Here is a 23,053-nt window from a genome sequence, read left to right as displayed (position 1 = left end):
ACTTCTGATAGCGCAGTGCTCCCTCAGTACTAAACTGGAGTGTTGGTCTAGATTATGCACTCAAGTCTCCGGAGTGGACTTGCACTCAATTTCTAAGTTGAGGCAAAAGTTCCATGTTAACAACAGTGACTACATTTCAAAAGCACTTCTTTTGCTGTAAAGCACTTTGGGACAGTCTGAGGTTGCGAAAGGTGCTTTCTAAATACAACTTCTTACCAACTGAGCCAAGGCAGATATAGATCTTGTCATTAGTAGTAGGGACCAGACAATCCTTGCTTAACAGGCCAAACCAACACGCAGCAAGTAAGAAACTTTTGTTAACTTGAAAACTGGGCAGATAGCTCACTTTTCAAATCAGTTCCATTAAAATAGAGACCTGGGGCCCTAGTTTAAACCTTGTAGGTTTCACCTGATACTAACTATGCTACTTGCTCTCAGTGTGGTTGGTTGCACTCCTTGCACATAGGAATATGCAGCAAAGGAGTAAAACTCAGAGGATTTATAATGATCAAAATCTCAGGGTTTTTTTATAATGTTGCTATGAATAAAAACTAATTGCAAACAGATTCTCCTTTCTTGGCAACTGTATGCCTGAGATAGTCTGGCAAGCTTAATGCATTTCTTTTAAAAGGTCAGTTTGTGTCCAGACTGCCATGCATGTTCTAGAAGGTGCATATCTGGCTCCTGCAGAGCAGAAGTGATACTTTTCCCCTCGATGCCTCAAAGGTGCACTGCTCACTGGAATGCATTGCTGTGAGTAGCAGCATCTCTGTGGTACTTTGCAGGCATGACCATTCATCATGCATTAACCTTAACCGCAGGTGCTTTTAGAGTCTGCTCGGGGACACAGCTGTGTGCAATTCCATCACCAGTTGGCACCACAGAGTCACTTAGTAACATGGACTGCTGTGGGGCAATCAGAATTGGCAATCCTACAGCTCGTGTCCCTGACCAGGAGAGCAGAGACTAATTATAGTTACTGCTCTGACTGCGATCAGCAAACTCAGCAAAAAATGGGTATTAACAGTAGCTTGCATTTATATAGCACCTTTAACCTAGTAAAATGTTCTCAAGCACTTCAAAGGAGCGTAATCAGACGGAATTTGACACCACATAAAGAGACATTACGTCAGATAACCAAGAGCTTGATCAAAGAGTTCAAGGGTTAAGGTGTGACTTAATATAGGAGAGAGAGAGCTAGAGGGGCAGAGAGGTTTAGGGTGGGAATTTCAGAGTTGACGGTCTAGACGACTGAAGGCACGGCCATCAGTGCAATTAAAATTGGGGATGCCCAAGAGGCCAGAGTTAGAAAAGTGCAGAGAGGGTTAGAGGAGGTTACAAAGATGGTGGGGGAGGGGGTGTTGATGAGGTTATGAGGGATTTGAAAGCAGGGATGAGAGTTTTAAAATCAAGGCATTACTGGAACAGGATTCACAAGAATGATGGGTGAACAGGACTTGGTATGAATTAGGGTACAGGCAACAAAGATTTGGAGCAGCTCAAGTTTATGGAGGGTGGTAGTTGGGAGAATGACCAGGAGAGTATTGGGATAGGCTGATATTTGATATTCTTGTGCAGTGTTGGAAAATATGGATTGCATTCAGCATCATTACAACCCTCTCCCAGTCTGTGCTTAAGCTATCATGCTGGGAGCTAATGATGTATTGCAAGTTGCTGCAGAATATAGCATGCTGTGTGAGTAAATATATGGTCTAAATTCAGCTCAAGCTGCTGATTTCCTGAAGGAGTGGTAGTTTGCCATCTGCTAGGTTGTTGGCATGGGCCTGTGATGTGGAACATGACGTGTTGTGCACCTTATTGATATGAAGCTCCCAGGTAGGGGCCACAGATGTTATAGAGTACAACAACAACGTGCATTTATATAGCATTTTTAACATAGTTAAACATCCCAAGATGTTTCAAAGAGTTATTAAACAACATTGGATACTGAGCAATAAAAGGAAATATTAGGACAGATGACCAAAAGCTTGGGCAGTAGAGTTTGGATGAACTCAAGTTGAAGGAGAGTGGAAGGTGGTGTGGACAGTTAGACCATCCCTCCCTCATTTCCACTCTATGGGCAGTTGTCTCACTTTTAAATTCCTTTGTTATGCAGTTCCAGTCATAAAATTAGAGGGTCATACCTGAAGTTTACAAAACTACCCCATGTATACCTGTGGACTTAAATAAAAGTCCTGAGTCCAGAAATCCAAGGGCTTTGTCCTTCTGTGCTAGGTACAAGACTTCTACCTTCTGTACCATGGCATTGTAGTTGCAGCTTATAAAAGCGCACAGTGAGCTACACCCTGTAGTCTTCAGATGAAGCAAGGTTAGAAGGCAGGGGGATAAATGGACTAGGTTGTGCACATGGAATTTAATCCTTATTTAAAGCCCTTACTTTGAAACAATATTTTGGTTTTATATTATCATTTATGGTTAAGTAGGAAAAATTGTGACAGTTTAGGATGCAGATAAGGGGTATGTAGAACACACGGGTTGGCGGACACAAACTAAGGTGCTACAGTGCTACCACTGGTAGTGCATTGTAATTACAGTAATGACAGTTACAGCTTTCGTTATAAATGTGGACATGGGAGAGAGTTGACATAAAAAGGAGGGAAAACATTGCAACAGAGTGATAAAGTCATTATGGCACAGAAGGAGGCTGTTTGGCCCATCGAGTCCACGCTAGCCTTGCAACAGGATGTAAGGATTTGTAAAAGGAAGTGGGTGCAGATGTAAGATGTTTAATATATTATTGGTGGTAGCAATGTAAGTGTGGAAATAAAGCAGGAAAATTTGACATTTAGTAAGAAACTATTTACTTCACATTTAGAATTGACATGAATTGGAGTCAGTCTTTAATGAAATAGTCTGAAAATCTCCTTTACTATTAAGCTGGCGGATTGAGAATGATTAAGCACCAATGCACTCATATAATGAACTACCAGTCCTCATCTTTCATCTAGGGATGCTCGTTCACTATTTGATACACGCATGCTCACTACTCACTCTTTGACACACTCAGTTGCATACTCACTGTCATGCACGCACACATACACGCGAATGCTCACTTACTGCTTCACCTTAGAACTGCATTTCCTGATTGACTTGAGCCGGCAGATTCAGTCACACCCTTATCCATTGTCTTGCCTAGACCAAAAGAACATTCTTTTCAGGTTTCATGGCTCTCTTTGTTTCCAGTGCTCTTCCTCAGAGCTAATACTCCATGGGTGACGAGAAGCCCTAATATCAGTCTAGGATTAGACTGTAAGCATCAACTCCATTTGAACACATTGGGCTATGTTACTCTACTCCAGGATGGGCAAATTAGCTGAATGCATGTCTTGCCAGACAATCCCATAAAAGAGGAGATTTTTGAGCCCTTAAATAAAGCCAGGATTACTGTTATGGGTGAATATTTAACACTGATAGTGTTCACTCATAGGGCTGAATTTAATGATGACTCCGGGAATGGGAAAGGTGGCAGAGTTAATTATGTGGGGGCAGGAATCTTGAATATAAGATAAGCCTTTCATTCCCAGAAATGAGTCAAGTGAACCTCCTCTGAACGGCTTCTAACGCAATTATATCTCTTTTCAAATAAGGAGACCAAAACTGTACACTGTATTCCAGATGTGGTCTCACCAAGGTCCTGTACAGCTGTAGTAAAACTTCACTACTTTTATATTCCATTCTCCTTGCAATAAATGCCAACATTCCATTTACCTTCCTAATCACTTGCTGCGCCTGCATTCTAACATTTGGTGATTCATGTACCAGGACACCCTGATCCCTCTGTACCACTGAGTTCTGCAATTTCCCTCCATTTAAATACTAAACTGCTTTCCTAATCTTCTTGCCAAAGTCGACAAGTTCACATGTTCCCACATTATACTCCCATCTGCCAAATTTTTGCCAGCTCACTTAACCTGTCTATATCCCTTTGTAGACTCTCTACCTTCTCTTGACAACCTACTTTCCTACTTACCTTGCTGTCATCGGCAAATTTAGCTTTCATACATTTGGTTGCATCATCCAAATCATTGATGTAGATTGTAAATAGTTGAGGCTCCAGCACTGATCCCTGTGGCAATCCATTAGTTATAGCAAGACCATGGAAGGATTTGAAGACAAGAATGGGAATTTCAAGATTCAGGTGTTGCTTAACCAGGAGCCAGTGTAGGTCAGTGAGCACAAAGATAACAGGGGAATGGTGCAAGCAAGATCACAGGCAGCAGAGTTTTGGATGATCTCAAATTTATGGTGAGTAGCATTTAGGAGGCCAGCAAGGAGTGCATTAGAATAGCCAATTCTAGAGGTAACAGAGGCACGGATGAGGGTTTCAGAAGGTAAGGCAGACTAGAGTCGAGCATTATTACAAAACTGGAAATAGGCAGTGTTAGTGATAGCATTGTTATGTCATCCGTAGTTCATCTCAGGATCAAATATGACACCAAGGTTATGAATAGTCTGGTTCAGCCTCAGACATTTGCTAGGGAGATAAATGGAATCGGTAGCCAGGGAACAGAGTTGTATCAAAACACTGCTGCAAAAATCTACAAGATCTAACAGCAATGTGGGAGTACAATGATATGTTTTGTTTTGGGTTTTGCAAGCGTGGGCTGGTTGAGTACGGTCTGTACTCTGTCTATGATGAACAACCAAAGGAACATGCTGTTTGATTCAATCAGCCAATTGCTGGGATATACGGCCTACATAGCTGAAATTACACCAGCGTTGAAATTCATACATGGCATCTACTATTAGATGTTATTTCATGATTGGCCAGCACTTGCTGAACAATCCTGAGGGCACAAATAGCTCCTCTAACAACCAATTTAAGATAATGAGGCGAGCTCATAATGTAGCTCATTTAAGCTTGCTAGAAGTGACATACATTCAGGAATCAATTCTCTACAAATAGAAGGAATATGTTCAAGCCTTGCACCTTTTTTGCACTGCCTTGGAGCTTGGTGAGCCTATAGTTCCCTGCTGCTTTCTCCATGGTAATGCCTCGGCCAATCAGAGTCGACTTCCCAACCAATCAGCACCCTTTTCTTCTTAATATGATTGTTATGATTGAATGAAGTTTGGCATTCTTGCTTTTGTCGTGATGAGTGCAAGATAAAAAGTTTGAACAACATGTCTCTGTTTTCAAGTTCTGCACTACCAATGGACTGATCATTAATTAATTTTAAAATTGCACCAAATTTCCCATAACTCATTTTGACCAACATAAATATAAAAGAATTATCAAATTTTAATAGTTTTATTCAGATAATATAGCTTGTTAAGGACTCATTTATTGTATCATACATTTTATAATTTCAACTGTGTTGTGACCACAGCCGATGTTAATTGCTGCGCAAACCAAATCCCAGAGGGAAACTTGGCTTACAGGCCATACTATTTCTTTTGTATTCTGCAACCAAGAAGAAGACCTACCGATCTCAGTCATAAGAGGTCCAGTAACACTTTTGGAATTTTAAAAATGAAAAGTACAAGTTTTATTAACAAAAATCAAAGAAAACCTAAGCACACAAGATTAAAGTTACACAATTAAAGTTAGTCTTACAAAACATTCCCCCCAAAACTCTCTACTTAGTCAAACTCACAAGTAAACACCTTCCAGGCAACACTCCCTCATCTCTACTATGAAATTCAGTAAGATTATGCAAGGCAAACTGCTGTAGTTTCAACGCCACATGACCTTTACCCTCTTCTACTATGGAATTCCTGCAAGATGCAAACATGTTTCTTGTTACCTCTGACTCCCCTTTGATATTCAAACAAACTCTCAACTTATCTAAAAATGCAAATGTTAGATCTAACCTATATACTTTTACCTCAAGCTTAACACTTCTATCCCTTTTCATGTTACAAACCCCCCAGACAACCTGACTCCTACCAATCTCTTGCCCAGTTTAATTTAATCACTCCCTCTTTCACACACACACAAACATCCAGCCTTCTTTACTGAATAACACAATATTCCCCAAAATATTAAAAAAAAACCCCATCCATTCTCACATGTGATAGTAAATTTTTGTGTAAAGGGACATTCTTGGCGGGAATGGAAATTCCCGCTGAAAGTCAATGGATGTTTTGCTGGGTCATCAAATTTTCCATGTGGCATTTCCTGCCACGATCAAGACTGGAATATCCTAGCCAAATTCATTACTCCTTCCTGCACATACCCTGAAACAGCAGGTTTGAAAACCACTGAGTGAACTGAGCTCATACCTGGGAGTTTGGTGAGTGAGGGAGTTCAGTGAGGAGAGGAAGGAGGTGTTCCTTTCCTTTTGCTTTTTCTAACTTCTTCACCTGTAGGAATTGGGTCTTACTCTGCTGCAGGGAAAGGACCTAGCTGTTCGTTGGGTATCTGGTTAAGTGGTGAAGGTATGATCCTGCCTTCAGGTTTAAAATAGTATATGAACTGATGATAAGGTTAATAATATATATATATAAAAAAGGGAAAATAAATAATTAAATAATATAATTAAGCAATTAGTTAAACACATTAAGGATGGCAGGACAGGTGATCTGTCAAGGCTGCAGCATGTGGGGGCTCCACTGTGATCCAGGGCAATTAGGTCTTCAGTAAGTGTTTTTGGCTCGAGGCGCTTCGGGTCCGAGTCATTGAGCTGGAAGTTTGACACTGAGAAGCATCAGGGAGGGGGAAAGTTACCTGGATTGGGGAGGCGATGGTGCAGTGGTATTGTCGCTGGACTAGTAATCCAGAGACCCAGGGACTGAGTCTGCTTCGGGGGCCTGAGTTTGAATTCCGCCGTGGCAGATGGTGGAATTTGAATTCAATAAAAACCTGGAATTAAAAGCCTGATGATGACCATGAACCCATTGTCAATTGTTGTAAAACCCATCTGGTTTACTAATGCCCCCTAAGGAAGGAAACCTGTCGTCCTTATCTGGTCTGGCCTACAGCAATGTGGTTGAATCTTAAATTGCTCTCTGAAATGGCCTAGCAAGCCACTCAGTTGTAACAATCGCTACAAAGTCACAAAAAAGGAATGGAACCGGACGGACCACCTGGCATCAACCTAGGCACCGGAAACGACAACAGCAATCGCAGCTCTGCAAAGCCCTCCTTACTAACATCTGGGGGCTAGTGCCAAAATTGGGAGAGGTGTCTCACAGACTAGTCAAGCAACAGCCTGGCATAGTCATCCTCATGGAATCACACCTTACAGATAATGTCCCAGACACCACCATCACCATCCTTGGGTATGTCCTGTCCCACTGGCAGGACAGACCCAGCAGAGGTGGGGGCACAGTGTTATAGAGTTGGGAGGGAGTTGCCCTTGGAGTCCTCAACATCAACTCTGGACCCTGTGCAGTCTCATGGCATCAGGTCAAACGTGGGCAAGGAAACCTCCTGCTGATTACCATGTACCGTCTTTCAAGTTGAACATCACTTGGGGGAAGCGTTGAGGGTGGAAAGGGTGTACTCTGGGTGGGGGACTTTAATGTCTATCACCAAGAGTGGTTCGGTAGCACCACTACTGACCGAGCTGGCCGAATCCTAAATGACATAGCTGCTAGGCTGGGTCTGCGGCAGATGGTGAGGGAACCAACAAGAGGGAAAAACATACTTGACCTCATCCTCACCAACCTGCCTGCCACAGATGCATCTGTCCATGATTGTATTGGTAGGAGTGACCACCACACAGTCATTGTGGAGACTTAGTCCTGCCTTCGCATTGAGGATACCCTCCTTCATGTTGTGTGGCACTACCACCGTGATAAATGGGATAGGTTTCAAACAGATCTAACAACTCAAGACTGGGCATCCATGAGGCGCTGTGGGCCATCAGCAACAGCAGAATTGTACTCAACCACAATCTGTAACCCATGGCCCAGCATATTATGGCCCCGCACTCTACTATTACCAGCAAGCTAGGGGATCAACCCTGGTTCAATGAAGAGTGCAGGAGGGCATGCCAGGAGCAGCACCAGGCATACCTAAAAATGAAGTGTCAACCTGGTGAAGGCATAACACAGGACTACTTGCATACCAAACAGCATAAGCAGCAAGTGATAGACAGAGGTAAGCGATCCCACAACCAATGGATCAGATCTAAGCTCTGCAGTCCTGCCACATCCAGTCTTGAAACAACTCACTGGAGGAGGAGGTTCCACAAAAATCCCCAACCTCAATGATGGAGGAGCCCAGCACATCAGTGCAAAAGATAAGGCTGAAGCATTTGCTGCAATCTTCAGCCAGGAGTGCCGAGTGGATGATCCATCTTGGCTTCCTCTGGGGGTCCCCTGCATCACAGATGCCTGTCTTCAGCCAATTCGATTCATTCCACATGATCTCAAGAAATGGCTGAAGGCACTGGATACTGCAAAGGTTTTGGGCCCTGACAATATTCTGGCAATAGTACTGAAGACCTGTGCTCCAGTACTTGCCATGCCCCTAGCCAAGCTGGTCCAGCACAGCGGCAACACTGGCATCTACCCGGCTATGTGGAGAATTGCCCAGGATGTCCTGTACTCAAAAAGCAGGACAAATCCAACCCGGCCAATTCCCACCCCATCAGTCTACTCTCCATCATCAGTAAAGTAATGGAAGGGGTCATCAACAGTGTTATAAAGCAGCACTTGCTTAGCAATAACCTGCTCACTGATGCCCAGTTTGGGTTCCGCCAGGGCCACTCAGCTCCTGACCTCATTACAGCCTTGGTTAAACATGGACGAAAGAGCTGAACTCCTGAGGTGAGGTGAGAGTGACTGCCTTTGACATCAAGGCAGCATTTGTCTGAGTGTGGCATCAAGGAGCCCTAGCAAAACTGGAGTCAGTATGAATCAGGGGAAAATTCTCCACTGGTTGGAATCATAGAACCATAGAACCATGGAAAGGTTACAGCACAGAACGAGGCCATTCGGCCCATCTTGTCAATGCCAGCCCAAGGACACCCAGGTGCCCTTTCTAATCCCACCATAGCCCTGCAGCCTAAAGCACTTTAGGTGCAGATCCAGGTACTTTTTAAAAGAGTTTAGAGTTTCTGTCTCTACCACCAACTTGGGCAGCGAATTCCAGACACCCACTACCTTCTGCATAAAAAAGTTTTTCCTCATGTCCCCTCTACACATTCTGCTACTTATCTTGAACCTATGCCCCCTGGTTCTAGAATTCTCCACCAAGGGAAACAATTTTTTCCTGTCCACTCTATCCATTCCCCTCATAATTTTGTACATCTCAATCAAGTCACCTCTCAGTCTTCTTTGTTCTGAGGACAATAACCCCAACCTATCCAATCTCTCCTCATAGCTACACTTTTCTAACCCTGGCAACATTCTTGTAAACCTCCTCTGCACTCTCTCCAGAGCTACTGCGTCCTTCCTGTAATGTGATGACCAGAACTGCACACAATACTCCAGTTGTGGCCTCACCAGTGTTTTATACAATTCCAGCATTATCCTTACTTTTATATTCTATACCTCTACCAATGAAGGAGAGCATTCCATCTGCCTTCTTTACAACCTTGTCTACTTGAACTGCTGCCTTCAGGGACCTGTGTACTTGTACGCCAGGATCTCTCACTTCATCTACACCTCTTAGTATATTCCCATTTATTTTGTAATCCCTGTAACTGTTTGACCTTCCTAAATGTGTGACCTCACACTTCTCTATGTTAAAATCCATCTGCCACTTTATCGCCCACTCCACCAACCAATAGATGTATATTGTTTTGGAGATTATGGCTAGCCTCTACACTATCCACTACTCGGCCAATCTTTGTGTCATCTGCAAATTTCCCAATTGTGCCCCCCACATTCACGTCCAAATCGTTAATATATAACACAAACAGCAAGGGTCATACCTAGCATAAAGGAAGATTGTTGTGGTTGATGGAGGTCAGTCATCTCAGCTCCAGGACATCACTGCAGGAGTTCCTCAGGATAGTGTCCTCGGCCCAACCATCTGCAGCTGCTTCATCAATGACCTTCCTTCCATCGTAAGGTCAGAAGTGAGGATGTTTACTGATGATCGCACAATGTTCAGCACATTTTGCGACGCCTCAGATACTGAAGCAGTCCATGTCCAAATGCAGCAAGACCTGGACAACATCCAGGCTTTGACTGACAAGTGGCAAGTAACATTTGCGCCACACAAGTGTCAGGCAATGACTGTCTCCAAAAAGAGAGAATCCAACCGTCGCCCCTTGACGTCCAGTGGCATTACCATCACTGAATCCCCCACTATCAACATCCTGGGGGTTACCATTGAACAGAAACTGAACTGGACTAGGCATATAAATACTGTGGCTACAAGAGCAGGTCAGAGGCTAGGAATCGTGCGCTGAGTACTCGCCTCCTGACTCCCCAAAGCTGTCCACCATCTACAAGGCACAAGTCAGGAGTGGGATGGAATACTCCCCACTTGCCTGGATGAATGCAGCTCCCACAACATTGAAGAAGCTGGACATCATCCAGGACAAAACAGTCCGCTTGATTGGCACCACATCCACAAACAACTTAGGATATGTTCTTCTGATTTAGTCAGTGGTCAGGGACAGGAGGGTGTGACTGCAAGTGAGCCAGATAAGGGGGGCCCAAAGGGCAGGTGTGCAGGTCCACCAGCCTTTGCAATAGTTCAATAGGTTTGATGCTCTCTCAGTTTGTTCGGCTGAGAGTGGGGGCTGCAGGCTGGATGAGCAAACTGACCATGTCATGGGAAGACATTAAAGTGGGGGGAGCAAAAAGGAATGTGGTGGTAGTTGGGGACAGCACTGTGATGGGGATTGACACTGTCCTCTGTAGCAAAGGACGAGAGTCCAGGCAGCTGTGTTGTCTGCCCACTGCCAGGATTCGGGACCTCTGCTCAGGGCTGGAAAGGAACTTGCAGTGGAAAGGGGAGGATCCAGTTGTTGTTCTCCATGTAGGTACCAACTACACTGGTAGAACTAGGAAAGAGGTTCTGCATAGAGAGTGTGAGAAGCTAGGGAGTAAATTACAAAGCAGAACCTCAGAAGTCATAATCTCTGATTTATTACCTGCGCCACATGCAAATTGGCACAGGGTAGATAAAATTAGAGAGATGAATGTGTGACTCAAAGACTGGTGTGGGAGAAGTGGGGCACAAGCACAAGTACTGAGGAAAGTGAGGGCTGTGCTGTTGGGACAATCTACATCTGAACTGTACTGGTACTGGTGTTCTAGTGAGCTGCATAACTAGGGAAACAGAGAGGGTTTTAAACTAAATAGTGGGGGCAAAGGATCAAATTTGGGAAGGTGTGGTAAATCAAAGGGTAGAGACAAGGCAAAAGAGAAAGGTATTAATGTGGGAATTGATAAACAGACAGTGATAGGAAAGGACGAAGAGTACAGGAATACAAATCTAAGAGTAAATCAGCAGAATAAAGTTAGAGGTTACAAAAATAATAAAAGGATAAAACAAAAGGCTCTGTACCTGAATGCAGGTAACATTTAAATCAAAACAGATGAATTGATAATGCAAAAAGAAATAAATAAGTACAATCTGATAGCCATTACAGAGACATGGCTGCAGGATGATATGGATTGGGATCTGAGAATTGAAGGGTAGATGACATTTAGGAAGGACAGGAAGCTAGGAAAAGGTGGAGGGATGGCTCTGTTAATTAATGATGACATTTTCGCAGTAGAGAGGGATGACCTAAGTTCAGGAAACCAAGATGGAGAAGCGGTTTGGGTAGAGATCAGAAATAATAAATGCAAGAAGTCATTTGTGGTGTACAGGCCCCCTAACAGTAACCATATGGTAGTATGAGGTATAAAGAAAGAAATAATGGGAGCTTGTCAGAAAGGTATGGTGATAATCAAGGGGTATTTTAATCTACATATAGACCAGAAAAATCAGATGGGCAAAGATAGCCAAGATGAGGAATTTATAGAATGTTTTCAGGATAGTTTCTTAGAACAGTATGTTTTGGCGCCAAGCAAAGAGCAGGCTACAGTAGACCTGATATTGTGCAACAAAATAGAATTAATTAATGACCTCATAGTGAAGGTGCCCCTAGGTAGCAGCAATCATAATATTATTGAATTTTTCATTCAGTTTGAGGGAGAGAAGAGTGGGTCCGAGACTGGTATGTTAAACTTAAATAAGGGCAATTATGAGGGCACAAAAGCAGAGCTGGCTCAAGTGAACTGGCAAATTATGATAAGGGATAGATTAATAGAAGCAGTGGCAGACATTTAACGGGATATTGCAGAATACACAGAATAGATACATTCCAACGAGAAAGAAAAATTCCAAGGGGAGGACTCACCATCCGTGGTTACCTAAAAAAGTTAAACGATAGTGTCAAACTTAAAGAAAAAGCACCTAATTGTGCAAAGACGGGTGGCAGATCAGATGATGTGATTGGTGAATAAAAAATAAAAAATACCTGAAAAAACTCAGCAGGTCTGGCAGCATCGGCGGAGAAGAGTACAGTTGACGTTTCGAGTCCTCATGACCCTTCAACAGAACTAAGTAAACATAGGAGAGGGGTGAAATATAAGTTGGTTTAAGGGTTGTGGTGGGGGGGTGGAGAAGGGGAGGTGGTGGTTGTTGGGACAAGCAAGCAGTGATAGGAGGAGATAACCAAAAGATGTCAGAGACAAAAGAACAAAGAGGTGTCGAAGGTGGTGATATTATCTAAAAGAATGTGCTAATTAAGAATGGATAGCAGGACAGGCAAGGTAGCTCTAGTGGGGGTGGGGTGAAATAAGACAAAAAGGGCATAAAAAGTATAGATAAATGATCGGTGGAATACATTAAAAATAATGGAAATAGGTGGGAAAAGAAAAATCTATATAAATTATTGGAAAAAACAAGGAGGAGGGGGAAGAAACGGAAAGGGGGTGGGGTTGGAGGAGGGAGATTAAGGTCTAAAATTGTTGAACTCAGTATTCAGTCCGGAAGGCTGTAAAGTGCCTAGTTGGAAGATGAGTTTGCGTTGAGCTTCACTGGAACAATGCAACAGGCCAAGGACAGACATGTGGGCAAGAGAGCAGGGTGGCGTGTTAAAATGGCAAGCGACAGGGAGGTCTGGTCATGTTGCGGACAGACCGAAGATGTTCTGCAAAGTGGTCACCCAGTCTGTGTTTGGTCTCTCCAATGTAGAGGAAACCGCATTGGGAGCAATGAATGCAGTAGAGTAAGTTGAAGGAAATGCAAGTGAAATACTGCTTCATTTGAAAGGAGTGTTTGGGCCCTTGGACGGTGAGGAGAGGGGAAGTGAAGGGGCAGGTGTTGCATATCTTGCGTTCGCATGGGGAGATGCCATAGGAGAGGGTTGAGGAGTAGGGGGTGATGGAGGAGTGGACCAGGGTGTCCTGGAGGGAACGATCCCTACGGAATGCCGCCAGGGGGTTGAAGGGAAGATGTATTTGGTGGTGGCATCATGCTGGAGTTGGCAGAAATGGCGGAGGATGATCCTTTGAATGCGGAGGCTGGTGGGGTGATAAGTGAGGACAAGAGGGACCCTATCATGTTTCTGGGAGGGAGGAGAAGGCGTGAGGGTGGATGCGCGGGAGATGGGCCGGACACGGTTGAGGGCCCTGTCAACTACCGTGGGTGGAAAACCTTGGTTAAGGAAGAAGGAAGACATGTCAGAGGAACTGTTTTTGAAGGTAGCATCATCAGAACAGATGCGATGCAGGCGAAGAAACTGAGAGAACGGGATGGAGTCCTTACTGGAAGCGGGGTGTGAGGAGCTGTAGTCGAGGTAGCTGTGGGAGTCGGTAGGCTTGTAATGAATATTGGTGGACAGTCTATCACCAGAAATTGAGACAGAGAGATCAAGGAAGGGAAGGGAAGTGCCAGAGATGGACCATGTGAAAATGATGGAGGGGTGGAGATTGGAAGCAAAATTAATAAATTTTTCCAGGTCCTGACGAGAGCATGAAGCAGCACCGAAGTAATCATCGATGTACTGGAGAAAGAGTTGTGGGAGGGGGCCGGAGTAGGACTGGAACAAGGAATATTCCACATACCCCATAAAGAGACAGGCATAGCTGGGGCCCATGCGGGTACCCATAGCCACACCTTTTGTTTGGAGGAAGTGAGAGGAGCTAAAAGAGAAATTGTTCAGTGTGAGAACAAGTTCAGCCAGACGGAGGAGAGTAGTGGTGGATGGGGATTGTTCGGGCCTCTGTTCGAGGAAGAAGCTAAGGGCCCTCAGGCCATCCTGGTGGGGGATGGAGGTGTAGAGGGATTGGACGTCCATGGTGAAGAGGAAGCGGTTGGGGCCAGGGAACTGGAAATTGTTGATGTGACGTAAGGTGTCAGAGGAATCACGGATGTAGGTGGGAAGGGACTAGACAAGGGGAGAGAGAATGGAGTCAAGATAGTGAGAAATGAGTTCCATGGGGCAGAAACAGGCTGACATGATCGGTCTGCCAGGACAGTCCTGTTTGTGGATTTTGGGTAGGAGGTAGAAGCGGGCCATCTGAGGTTGGGCAACTATCAGGTTGGAAGCTGTGGGAGGAAGATCCCCAGAGGAGATGAGGTCAGCGACAGTCCTGGAAACAATGGCTTGATGTTCAGTGGTAGGGTCATGATCCAGGGAGAGGTAGGAGGAAGTGTCTGCGAGTTGACGCTGAACCTCTGCCAGGTAGAGGTCAGTGCACCAGACAACAACAGCACCACCCTTGTCAGCGCGTTTGATGATAATGTTAGGGTTAGACTTGAGAGAACGGAGTGCAGCAAGTTCAGAGAGAGACAGGTTAAAATGGGTGAGAGGAGCAGAGAAATTGAGATGACTAATGTCACGCCGATAGTTCTCAATGAAAAGATCAAGAGAAGGTAAGAATCCAGAGGGAGGGGTCCAGGTGGAGGGAGAATATTGGAGGTGGGTAAAAGGATCTGTTGAACGGGGAGAGGACCCCTGCCCAAAGAAGTGAGCCCGGAGACGAAGACGGCGGAAGAAGAGTTCAGCATCGTGCCGAGCCCAAAATTCATTGAGATTAGGGCGTAAGGGCATGAAACTAAATCCTTTGCTGAGCACTGAACGTTCAGTGTTGGAGAGAGGAAGGTCAGGGGATATAGTGAATACACGGCTGGGGCTGGGATTGGAAGATGGGGTGGGGAGAGAGTGACAGGCAGGGGTGGAGGGTCCTGGATGGGTGTTGGTGTCGATGTGATAGGTGATGTAGGCGGGTTGCAAATTTGAGGTTACTATCAGATTAGCCATGATCTTAATACATGGCTGAGCAGGCTCGAGGGGCTGAATGGCCTAATCCTGCTCCTTATTCTTATGTCCATATGTTCGTATGTTGTAAGATTGGGCAGAACATAAAAAAACGCCAAAGAATGACCAAAAGATTGATAAGGAAGGAAACATTAAAGTACGAGAGAAAGCTAGCTAGAAATATAAAGACAGAGTAAGGGTTTCTATAGATATTTAACAAAGAAGAGAGTTTCTATAGATATTTAAAAAATAAAAGACTTAACAAAGTTATCATTGGTCCTATTCACTAACAAAGTGCAGACTGGAAATCAAAGCTAGTAACATGTTCTGATCAGTAAGGCTGAGTAGCACACATGTAGTACATCAAACTTATTGTTCATAGACTCGTACTTGCTGCACGTGCAGAAGACGAGCTTGCTGATAAATTCATTTTCAGATGTCATTGAGCCCACCGTTAGTTGTGGGGTGAGGATTTAGAAAATGTATTCTTGATTTAATAAAGAAATCCTTTTCTCTTTCTAGGTTTTAGATGGCCTCTATCTTGGAAATATTAGAGGTGAGTGTGGTCATCATTTCTTCCATGTATAAGTCTGTTATCAAGATTGCTATGGATTGAAATTGCATTAATGTCTCATGACATTCTTCTGCCCACCATTTGAACAAAGCCATCACCTGCTTTAAAATACAATAGCCAGCGCCTATATTAGTAGCCAGTAGAATTTCTTGTCAAAGAACTGTAGAAGCTTACAGCACAGAGTGAGGCCATTCAACCATCATGTCTGAGCCTGCTGAAAATTAATCCAAAACTAATAGCTCTCTTCCAATAGCCTTGTATCTTCCTCTGCTTTGAGTAGTTGCCCGTTCTTTCCTTAAATGATGCAATAGTCTCTGTGGCAAAGCATCACATTTTGCATCAACCTGCTGTGTAAAGACTTTTCTTTCAACCACTTCCCTTACTCTCGGTGACAGTGCAAGACTGATAACTCCCCCTTCACCTATCACTTACTCATCAACCAGGAGGAATAAGAACAAACTGGTTATTATTGCCAGTTGCAACCTCCCAAGTTTAATTTCCATTCATAGTTAGTATCGAGTATTGGAGGGGATCCTTGCTAAGTTTGTTGGTGTGAGTACAAAGAACGCCAGCTGGAAATGTTACTGCTTGAATAAAATAATCACTATTAAATCCCATAAAGGATTAAGGAGAAATTTCTTTACTGAGAGACTGGTTGAGATTGTGGGACTTTCCACTGAATGGAGTAGATCAGGTGAATAGACTAGGATCATTTAAAGGGAAGCTGGGTAAGTACATGAGGGAGAAAGCAATAGAAGGATATGCTGATAGAATGAGATGAAGTAGGGCTGGAGAAGGTTCTGGTGGGCATGACATGAGAAAGAAATATAATGTAATGCATTTCATAGCAGAAAGATGTCATTGTGGCTACCTTACACGAAGTGGAGTATCTGACAAAATTGTCAATTAACAGTGAATCCTGCAATTCCTGTCAGTTCTCTTTGAGTGGAGCCTTGAGCTAAACCATAAAGATGGAACTGACTATGATGGACCAAAGGCAATTTTGTTTATAATGATAAGCTTTGAAATGGTGCAAATTTTAGCAGCCGCCATAGTCAGGAATGATGCACAGACTGACAGACGTGCTAAGGTACGAAGCTGCTAGGCTCTATAGGATTTACAGTGAGTTGCACACCTCGCATGGTAGAATAATGGGTGAACTAGTAAAGGAGAACCTCAAAGAAAAGTCAATGGTTCAAAAAATAGAGGCGGCGTGAAGATGTTTTTTTTAAGCAGCAAGTTCTTATGATCTGGAAAGCACTACCTGAAAGGATGGTGAAATCAGATTCAGTGATAACTTTCAAAAGGCAGTGGGATAAATAATAAAGGGGAAAATTTTGCAGGACTACGAGGATGGAATGGGGAATGAGGCTGATGGGATAGCTGTTACAAAGAGCTGGTGCAGGCACAATGGACTGAATGGCCTCTCTCGGTGCTGTCTCTTTTCTACAATTCATAAAAGAATGTATTAAAATAGTGGGAAAGAAAACCTTCAGAAAGCAGATCTTCTCTTCTGTCCCTTAAAGCAGGGTGTTTGGTAGAACATTCTGCTCTAGCTCCATATGACAGATGGCTATCAGTATTCATTAATTTATTCATCCACGGGATATGTGCATGACTAGTATTTATTGCCCATCACTATTTCCATTGAAGGGTTTGCTGTGCCATGTCACAGGGCAGTTAAGGGTCAACCACATTGCTGTGGGTCTGGAGTCACATGTAGGCCAGACCGGGTAAGGACAGTAGATTTCTTTCCCTAAAGGACATTAGTGAACCAAAAAGGCTTTCACAACAATCTGGTAGCTCATGGTCACCATTATTGATACTAGTTTTTAATTTTCATTCGTTCATTCATGTATGCTCTGCCTGAAGGCAGCTCCTTGGCTCATTGCTTGCTGATGCTTCAGTTTTTGATTTAAGATTTGTTTGATTAATTAACTGAATTTAATTCCCCAGCTGCATTGGTGGGATTTGAACTCTTGTCTCGAGATCATTAGTCCAGGAACATAATCACTATGCTACCGTACCCCAAATTAACCTGGCACTCGGGCTCACTGCAAACAATTTTATATTTGGTTGCAACATCCAGTTCTGAATCAATCCTTGTCACCTCCCACATTTCATTGATCTGTAATGGTTACTGGATTTATTTCCTCCCGTGGGAGCTCTCAGAAAAAATTCCGAATACAAATAGTAATTGTTTTGAGGAGAAAACTCTGTGTGTGCAGAGATGGCAGAGGCACCATCCTTAGCTATAGTTCACTTTGAAAGTTCACCACTTGCTCTGTGAAGTTTTCAATACTTCCTTTGTGTATATTTAGTGTCATTGTGTAACTGTCAGCATTAAACAACAGGATGTTAATCAGAGCTCGACCCTTTTCACTTATTCCTGACCTTCCTTTGCTGCTTTTCTGTTTGCTGTCCCTCCGTTAAATGCTTTCATAGGAACAGGAGTAGGCCATTCAGCCCCTCAAGCCTGCTCTGTCATTCAGTTAGATTGTGGCTAATTGTGACCTCAGTTCCATTTACCTGCTTTGGTTCCATATCCCTTAAAACCCTGACCTAACAAAAATCTATCAAACTCAGTTTTGAAATTTCCAAGTGACCCTCAGCTTTCACAGCTTTTGGAGGAGAGAGTGCCAGATTTCCATTACCCCTTATATGAAGAAGTGCTTCCAGACATCACCCCTTAATAGCCTAACTCTGATTTTAACATTACACCCAATTATCCTGTACTCCTCCACCACAGGAAATAGTTTATGTATGTGTCTCTCTCTCTCTCGCTCTCTCTCTACCCTGTTAAATCCTTTAATCGTTTTAACTATTTCAATTAGATCATCTCCTAATCCTCTACACTCAAGGGAATAGGTTTGGGGATATTTTTCTTTTCAATGTTCCGAATGAAGAAAAGGTTATCAAAGTTGCTTGGGTTTTGCCACTAGCCTCAGAACCCCCAGGCCAGACAAGGTGAGAAAAATAAGAACAGCCGGGGTTCCTGCTCCCGATTGCTATCTGACAGCTGTTGAAAAGCGCACGCCCATGGATTGTCAGGTGAGGAAAGAGTGGGCTCTGGCGAGATGGCTCCCATGGTTAAATAGGTCCATCATTAAATATTTGGCACCTGGGAGAAGTGCTTCAGAGAATGGTTGATGCCCGTAGAACTGAACCCCAGTCCGTAGCTTCAGGAGAGGAGTGAGGAGAAATGAAGGAAAAGGAAATCACTTCTTTTACATCTGCTATGAAAGAGGCAGAAGCAGAGAATTGAAGATGAAGTGCGCAGAGGTTGAAGTTCAGGGTCACTGTGGGATAAATGCGAGCACTGTTCTCCTGGGCTCTGAGAATTTCTTGCTGTTTCCATTGTGTAAATGAATACTGAAATTGAGCTCTGTAATCAGTTAGCTCAGGAACAAGCAGTGCTATTGCCTTCTGTGTAAATGCTCAAGAGAATGGGAATTCCTCCTTGCTGTGATTTATTTTTGGAATATTTTGCTAATATCCAAAGAGTAACAGGAAGTCTTGTCTGCAGCCCCATTGTCCTCTGACACCGATTAGGTGGGACACTTCATCAGAATCATTCTGACAAAGGGTCCCACCCACATGTTATATCTTTGTTTTGAAGGTCATCAGTCCACTGTGTATTTCCAGCATTTTCTGTTCTATTTTTGAGATTTCCAAAGTTCGTGTTTCTTTTTTGTTATTTGATCTTATCTTGCCTCAATACCTTCACTGTGAACTGTGAACTGAATCAACACTTAACATTATTGATGTGGCCATGTGGTCTATTGTAAAATAACCCAGAAACTTTCACTAATTGTGATGCCACCCACATCCCACAGTTACGGAAAGTTAGAATTGCATGATTGTAATTCACCCTTATCCTTTGTGTTTGTTTGGGTGTTTAGCCACTATGAATATGGTTTTTGTATTTACTCTCCCCTGCAGACTCCCAGGACAAAGACAACCTGGCAAAGAATGGCATCTCCCATGTGTTGTCCATCTGCCACAATGCCAAGCCTGTGCTTGAGGTAAGTGTCGCAACTCAGCTCAGCAAGAGCTGCAACAGTTATATTTGTCTAATGGTATTTCCTGCCATTAATGGGAAGGTGTTACCATAAGTTGGAGCTTGGACGATTTGGTTTGTGGTCAAGTGTTAGCTGCGGCTCAGTGGGCCACATTCTCACTTCAGGACAGGTTCCAGCCCCACTTGAGCACAAACGTCTAAGCTGGCACTCCACTCCTCTCCTGAAGCTACTGACTGGGGTTCAGTTCTATGGGCATCAGCCACCCTCTGAATGTTGAAAGTACTGTCTTTTGGATGAGATATTGGGCAGATTTTTGTTTTATTCATGGAATATGGGCATCACTGGCTAGACCAGCATTTATTGCCCTTGCTCAGAGGGCATTTACATTGCTGTGGGTCTGGAGTCATATGTAGGCCAGGTGAGGATGTCAGATTTCCTTCCCTAAAGGGAGCATTAGTGAACCAGATGGACTTTTACAACAATTGGTCGTCATTAGACTTTTAATTCCAGATTTCCTTTTTTACTGAATTCAAATTTCACTATCAGCCTTGATGGGATTTGAACCTGGGCCCCTAGAGCATCATCCTGGATCTCTGGAATACGAGTCCAGTGACAATACCACTGCTTTCCCGAACGGGATCCCAAGGCACTATTTTGAAGACGAGCCAATATTTATCTCTTAATTAATATTACTAAAAGCATTATCTGGTTATTATCTCGTTGCTGTTTGTGGGTGCTTGCCATGCACAAACTTGCTGCTGTGCTTCTTACTTTTTAGCATTTCAAAAGCACTTAATTGGCTCCAAGGTGCCTTGGAACATCATGGAGTTGTGAAAGGCTTTACATAAACGCAACTTCTTTCTTTTGAATAGCTTCCACCCTGCCCCAAATCTCAGCTTAACATTATGTTGGCCACTACATCAAGGGCTGAGTTGTACAGAATGTCGTGGTCCCTCTCCCCCTGTCCCAACTAAAAATTCGAGGGGATAACCGACTGCCTGGCCATTAGTAGGCTGGAGATGCGATTTCCACCCCTCAGGGACAAGAAGTAGTGCTGCCTCCCGTGGGAAAGATGGCCACTGCTGGCACTCCACCCGAGTGCTGAGGAGGCGAGCTGCGATGGATCGGAAATTTGCAAGCGGGTGTCAGGGAGCCTGGTCATGAGGGGCACTGGGGCCAGAGCTTGAGAGGCCATGGGAGGGAAGGGAACCTGGTGAGGGGTTACACCTTGTGGGGTGGGGGGGACCCTCCAATGGGCCAGGGGGTCAGTTAAGGAAGCTGCCCCCTGCCTATCACCAGCCAAGCAGGGAAACCTGCTGCGGTGGCTGCTTGGCATGAGTCTCTCTCGCCGGTAGAAATTCCCAGTAGCGGCAGGATGAGGCCCCTAACTGGGCATTAATTGCCCACTTAGGGGCCTGAAATGGGCCATGTGTGGGTGATCCACCTGATGCCTCCCATGCTGCTTGTAAAATCGCAATGGGGGGGGTGGTGGGGGCCACTGGATGGGTAGCGGGCATGCCGCCGATGGCACAATGTCCTAATATACAGGTCCATTGGCCTCCTTTCCTGCCCATGGGCAGCCGATATAATTCAGCCCCAAGTTGCTATTGCGCCATTTACTTTGTGCTGGCATTCACTTCTGTGGGCACTGGCAGCCTTGCCACTTACACATCCTTTGTATGTGAACCTAACCCAACTCAGTGCCCCAGTAGCAATTTGCTAATTCATCCCACATGAATTCATCACAGCTAATTCATCTCAGCCGAGCCTGTATGTCTGCTGCATTCACTGGACAAACTCACAGAGCCACTAGGCAATTATGAAGTGATAGCTGACAGGTTTGGAAAGGAGGCGGTCAGTGAGGGTAGATGAGCAATATGTTTGGGGCGGGGGGAACAGGGTGAGTAAGGAAGTAAGATCGAGTGAACGTCAGAGCTCAGATCAGCAGCCAGTGAGAATGTAAAGAGCTTGCAGGGTATTGTGGCTGTTGCCAAGAATCAATGACTTTTCCTAACTCTTAAAAAAGATGTAGACCAACTCTTGATGTGAAACTTTCCAGAAAACTTTACAAAATACAACCTGAATTAAGATCTGTAAACATTGTCTCTTTTTCTTAGCAAACTATTTTCTTCTTTTGTGCCTCTTTGGACTAAAATCTCACCATAACACATCGCCCTTTCCAGTTGAGCTGTGCCAGTCGTGCACTAATTACCGCCACTGGGAGGCATGTGGGTATCTGAGAGCAGCTCCTGGTTACTCGCCATGCTGTTGTTTCCTTTTTCCCTCTTCATAGTGAGGGAATGGTCTCTCCTTTGTGTCTTTCCAAGTTGGCAAGACTAATGTTGGGGGAAAGTTGCTGTGCAATAGAAGCAGCTACAAATCCATAGCCAATCACTCAGGGCACTCCTGAGAAATGTTTCTTTTAATGCATCTACCATATTAATCAGAATATCTATTATTGCCTGCACTGTAAAGGGGCACCTCAAAAACTTTATGGAATCATTGTATGACACAGCACAGAAGGAGACCATTTGGCCCATTGTACCTGTGCTGGCCCTTTAAAGAGCTATCCAGTTTGTCCCACTCCCCTGTTCTTTCCCCAGAACTCTTCCATTTTTAAATTTCCTAGCTGACAAAGCGTTAAGGTATTTAGCTGGGTTGCTGATTTGGCCCTGGGGTTCCAAATTACTGAAGGAAGCTGAACCCCATAGGACTGACATTTCTTTACAGTATATGACTCAAACTGCTTTGTAAGCACAGCGTACCATCCTGGCACAAAATTGTGTGTGATGTATTGCACATTGAGTGAAAACCCCTTGGTTTTAGGTTTTTAAAGCCCTGTCCATGGTTTTCCAACGTGCAGCTGTTTTGAATCAAGTGGACAATACAAAGGATGCAAATTAATTTTGCGATGATGTTTGATTGGAGCAAAGCCTTGCACTTCCTGATACTGGTCAAAAAACAAACCCAGAAGCAAATTGGTTTGAATCAAGCTGGTGTAAACAGTTCAATTAGGAGCCCGTCTACACAATTTTCCTGTCCTGTCTTGACACACCAGAGGGCACATCCGCTGGGTGGTCTGACAGTTTCCAGTGAACCACATCAAGCTTCAGTGCAGATGCTAGGGCGACTAGATTGAGCTTAGATTAATAGATTTGAATTGGATTAGATTGTGCAATGTAACAGATAGGAAAGAAGTAATAGGTTTCTTTGGATGTAAGCAGGCACAGGCTGTCATAAACAAAGTTTGGCCTTGGTACTTTTGAAGTGAA

General features: G+C 44.0%; 1 protein-coding gene across 1 annotated transcript in view; it reads left to right on the top strand.

The window, feature by feature from the left end:
• Positions 1 to 23,053, top strand: part of dusp22a (dual specificity phosphatase 22a) — a 129,743-nt gene that overhangs the window by 4,965 nt on the left and 101,725 nt on the right. The window contains exons 2-3 of the mRNA XM_041192676.1: positions 15,708 to 15,741; positions 19,702 to 19,784. Coding sequence (XP_041048610.1) covers positions 15,708 to 15,741; positions 19,702 to 19,784 — 117 coding nt within the window. The remainder of the gene's footprint in view (positions 1 to 15,707; positions 15,742 to 19,701; positions 19,785 to 23,053) is intronic.

The sequence above is a fragment of the Carcharodon carcharias genome, chromosome 7 (assembly GCF_017639515.1).
Source record: "Carcharodon carcharias isolate sCarCar2 chromosome 7, sCarCar2.pri, whole genome shotgun sequence".
Lineage (NCBI taxonomy): Eukaryota > Metazoa > Chordata > Chondrichthyes > Lamniformes > Lamnidae > Carcharodon > Carcharodon carcharias.
Note: the sequence above shows the minus strand (reverse complement) of the source record. Positions and strands in the feature narration are given on the sequence as shown.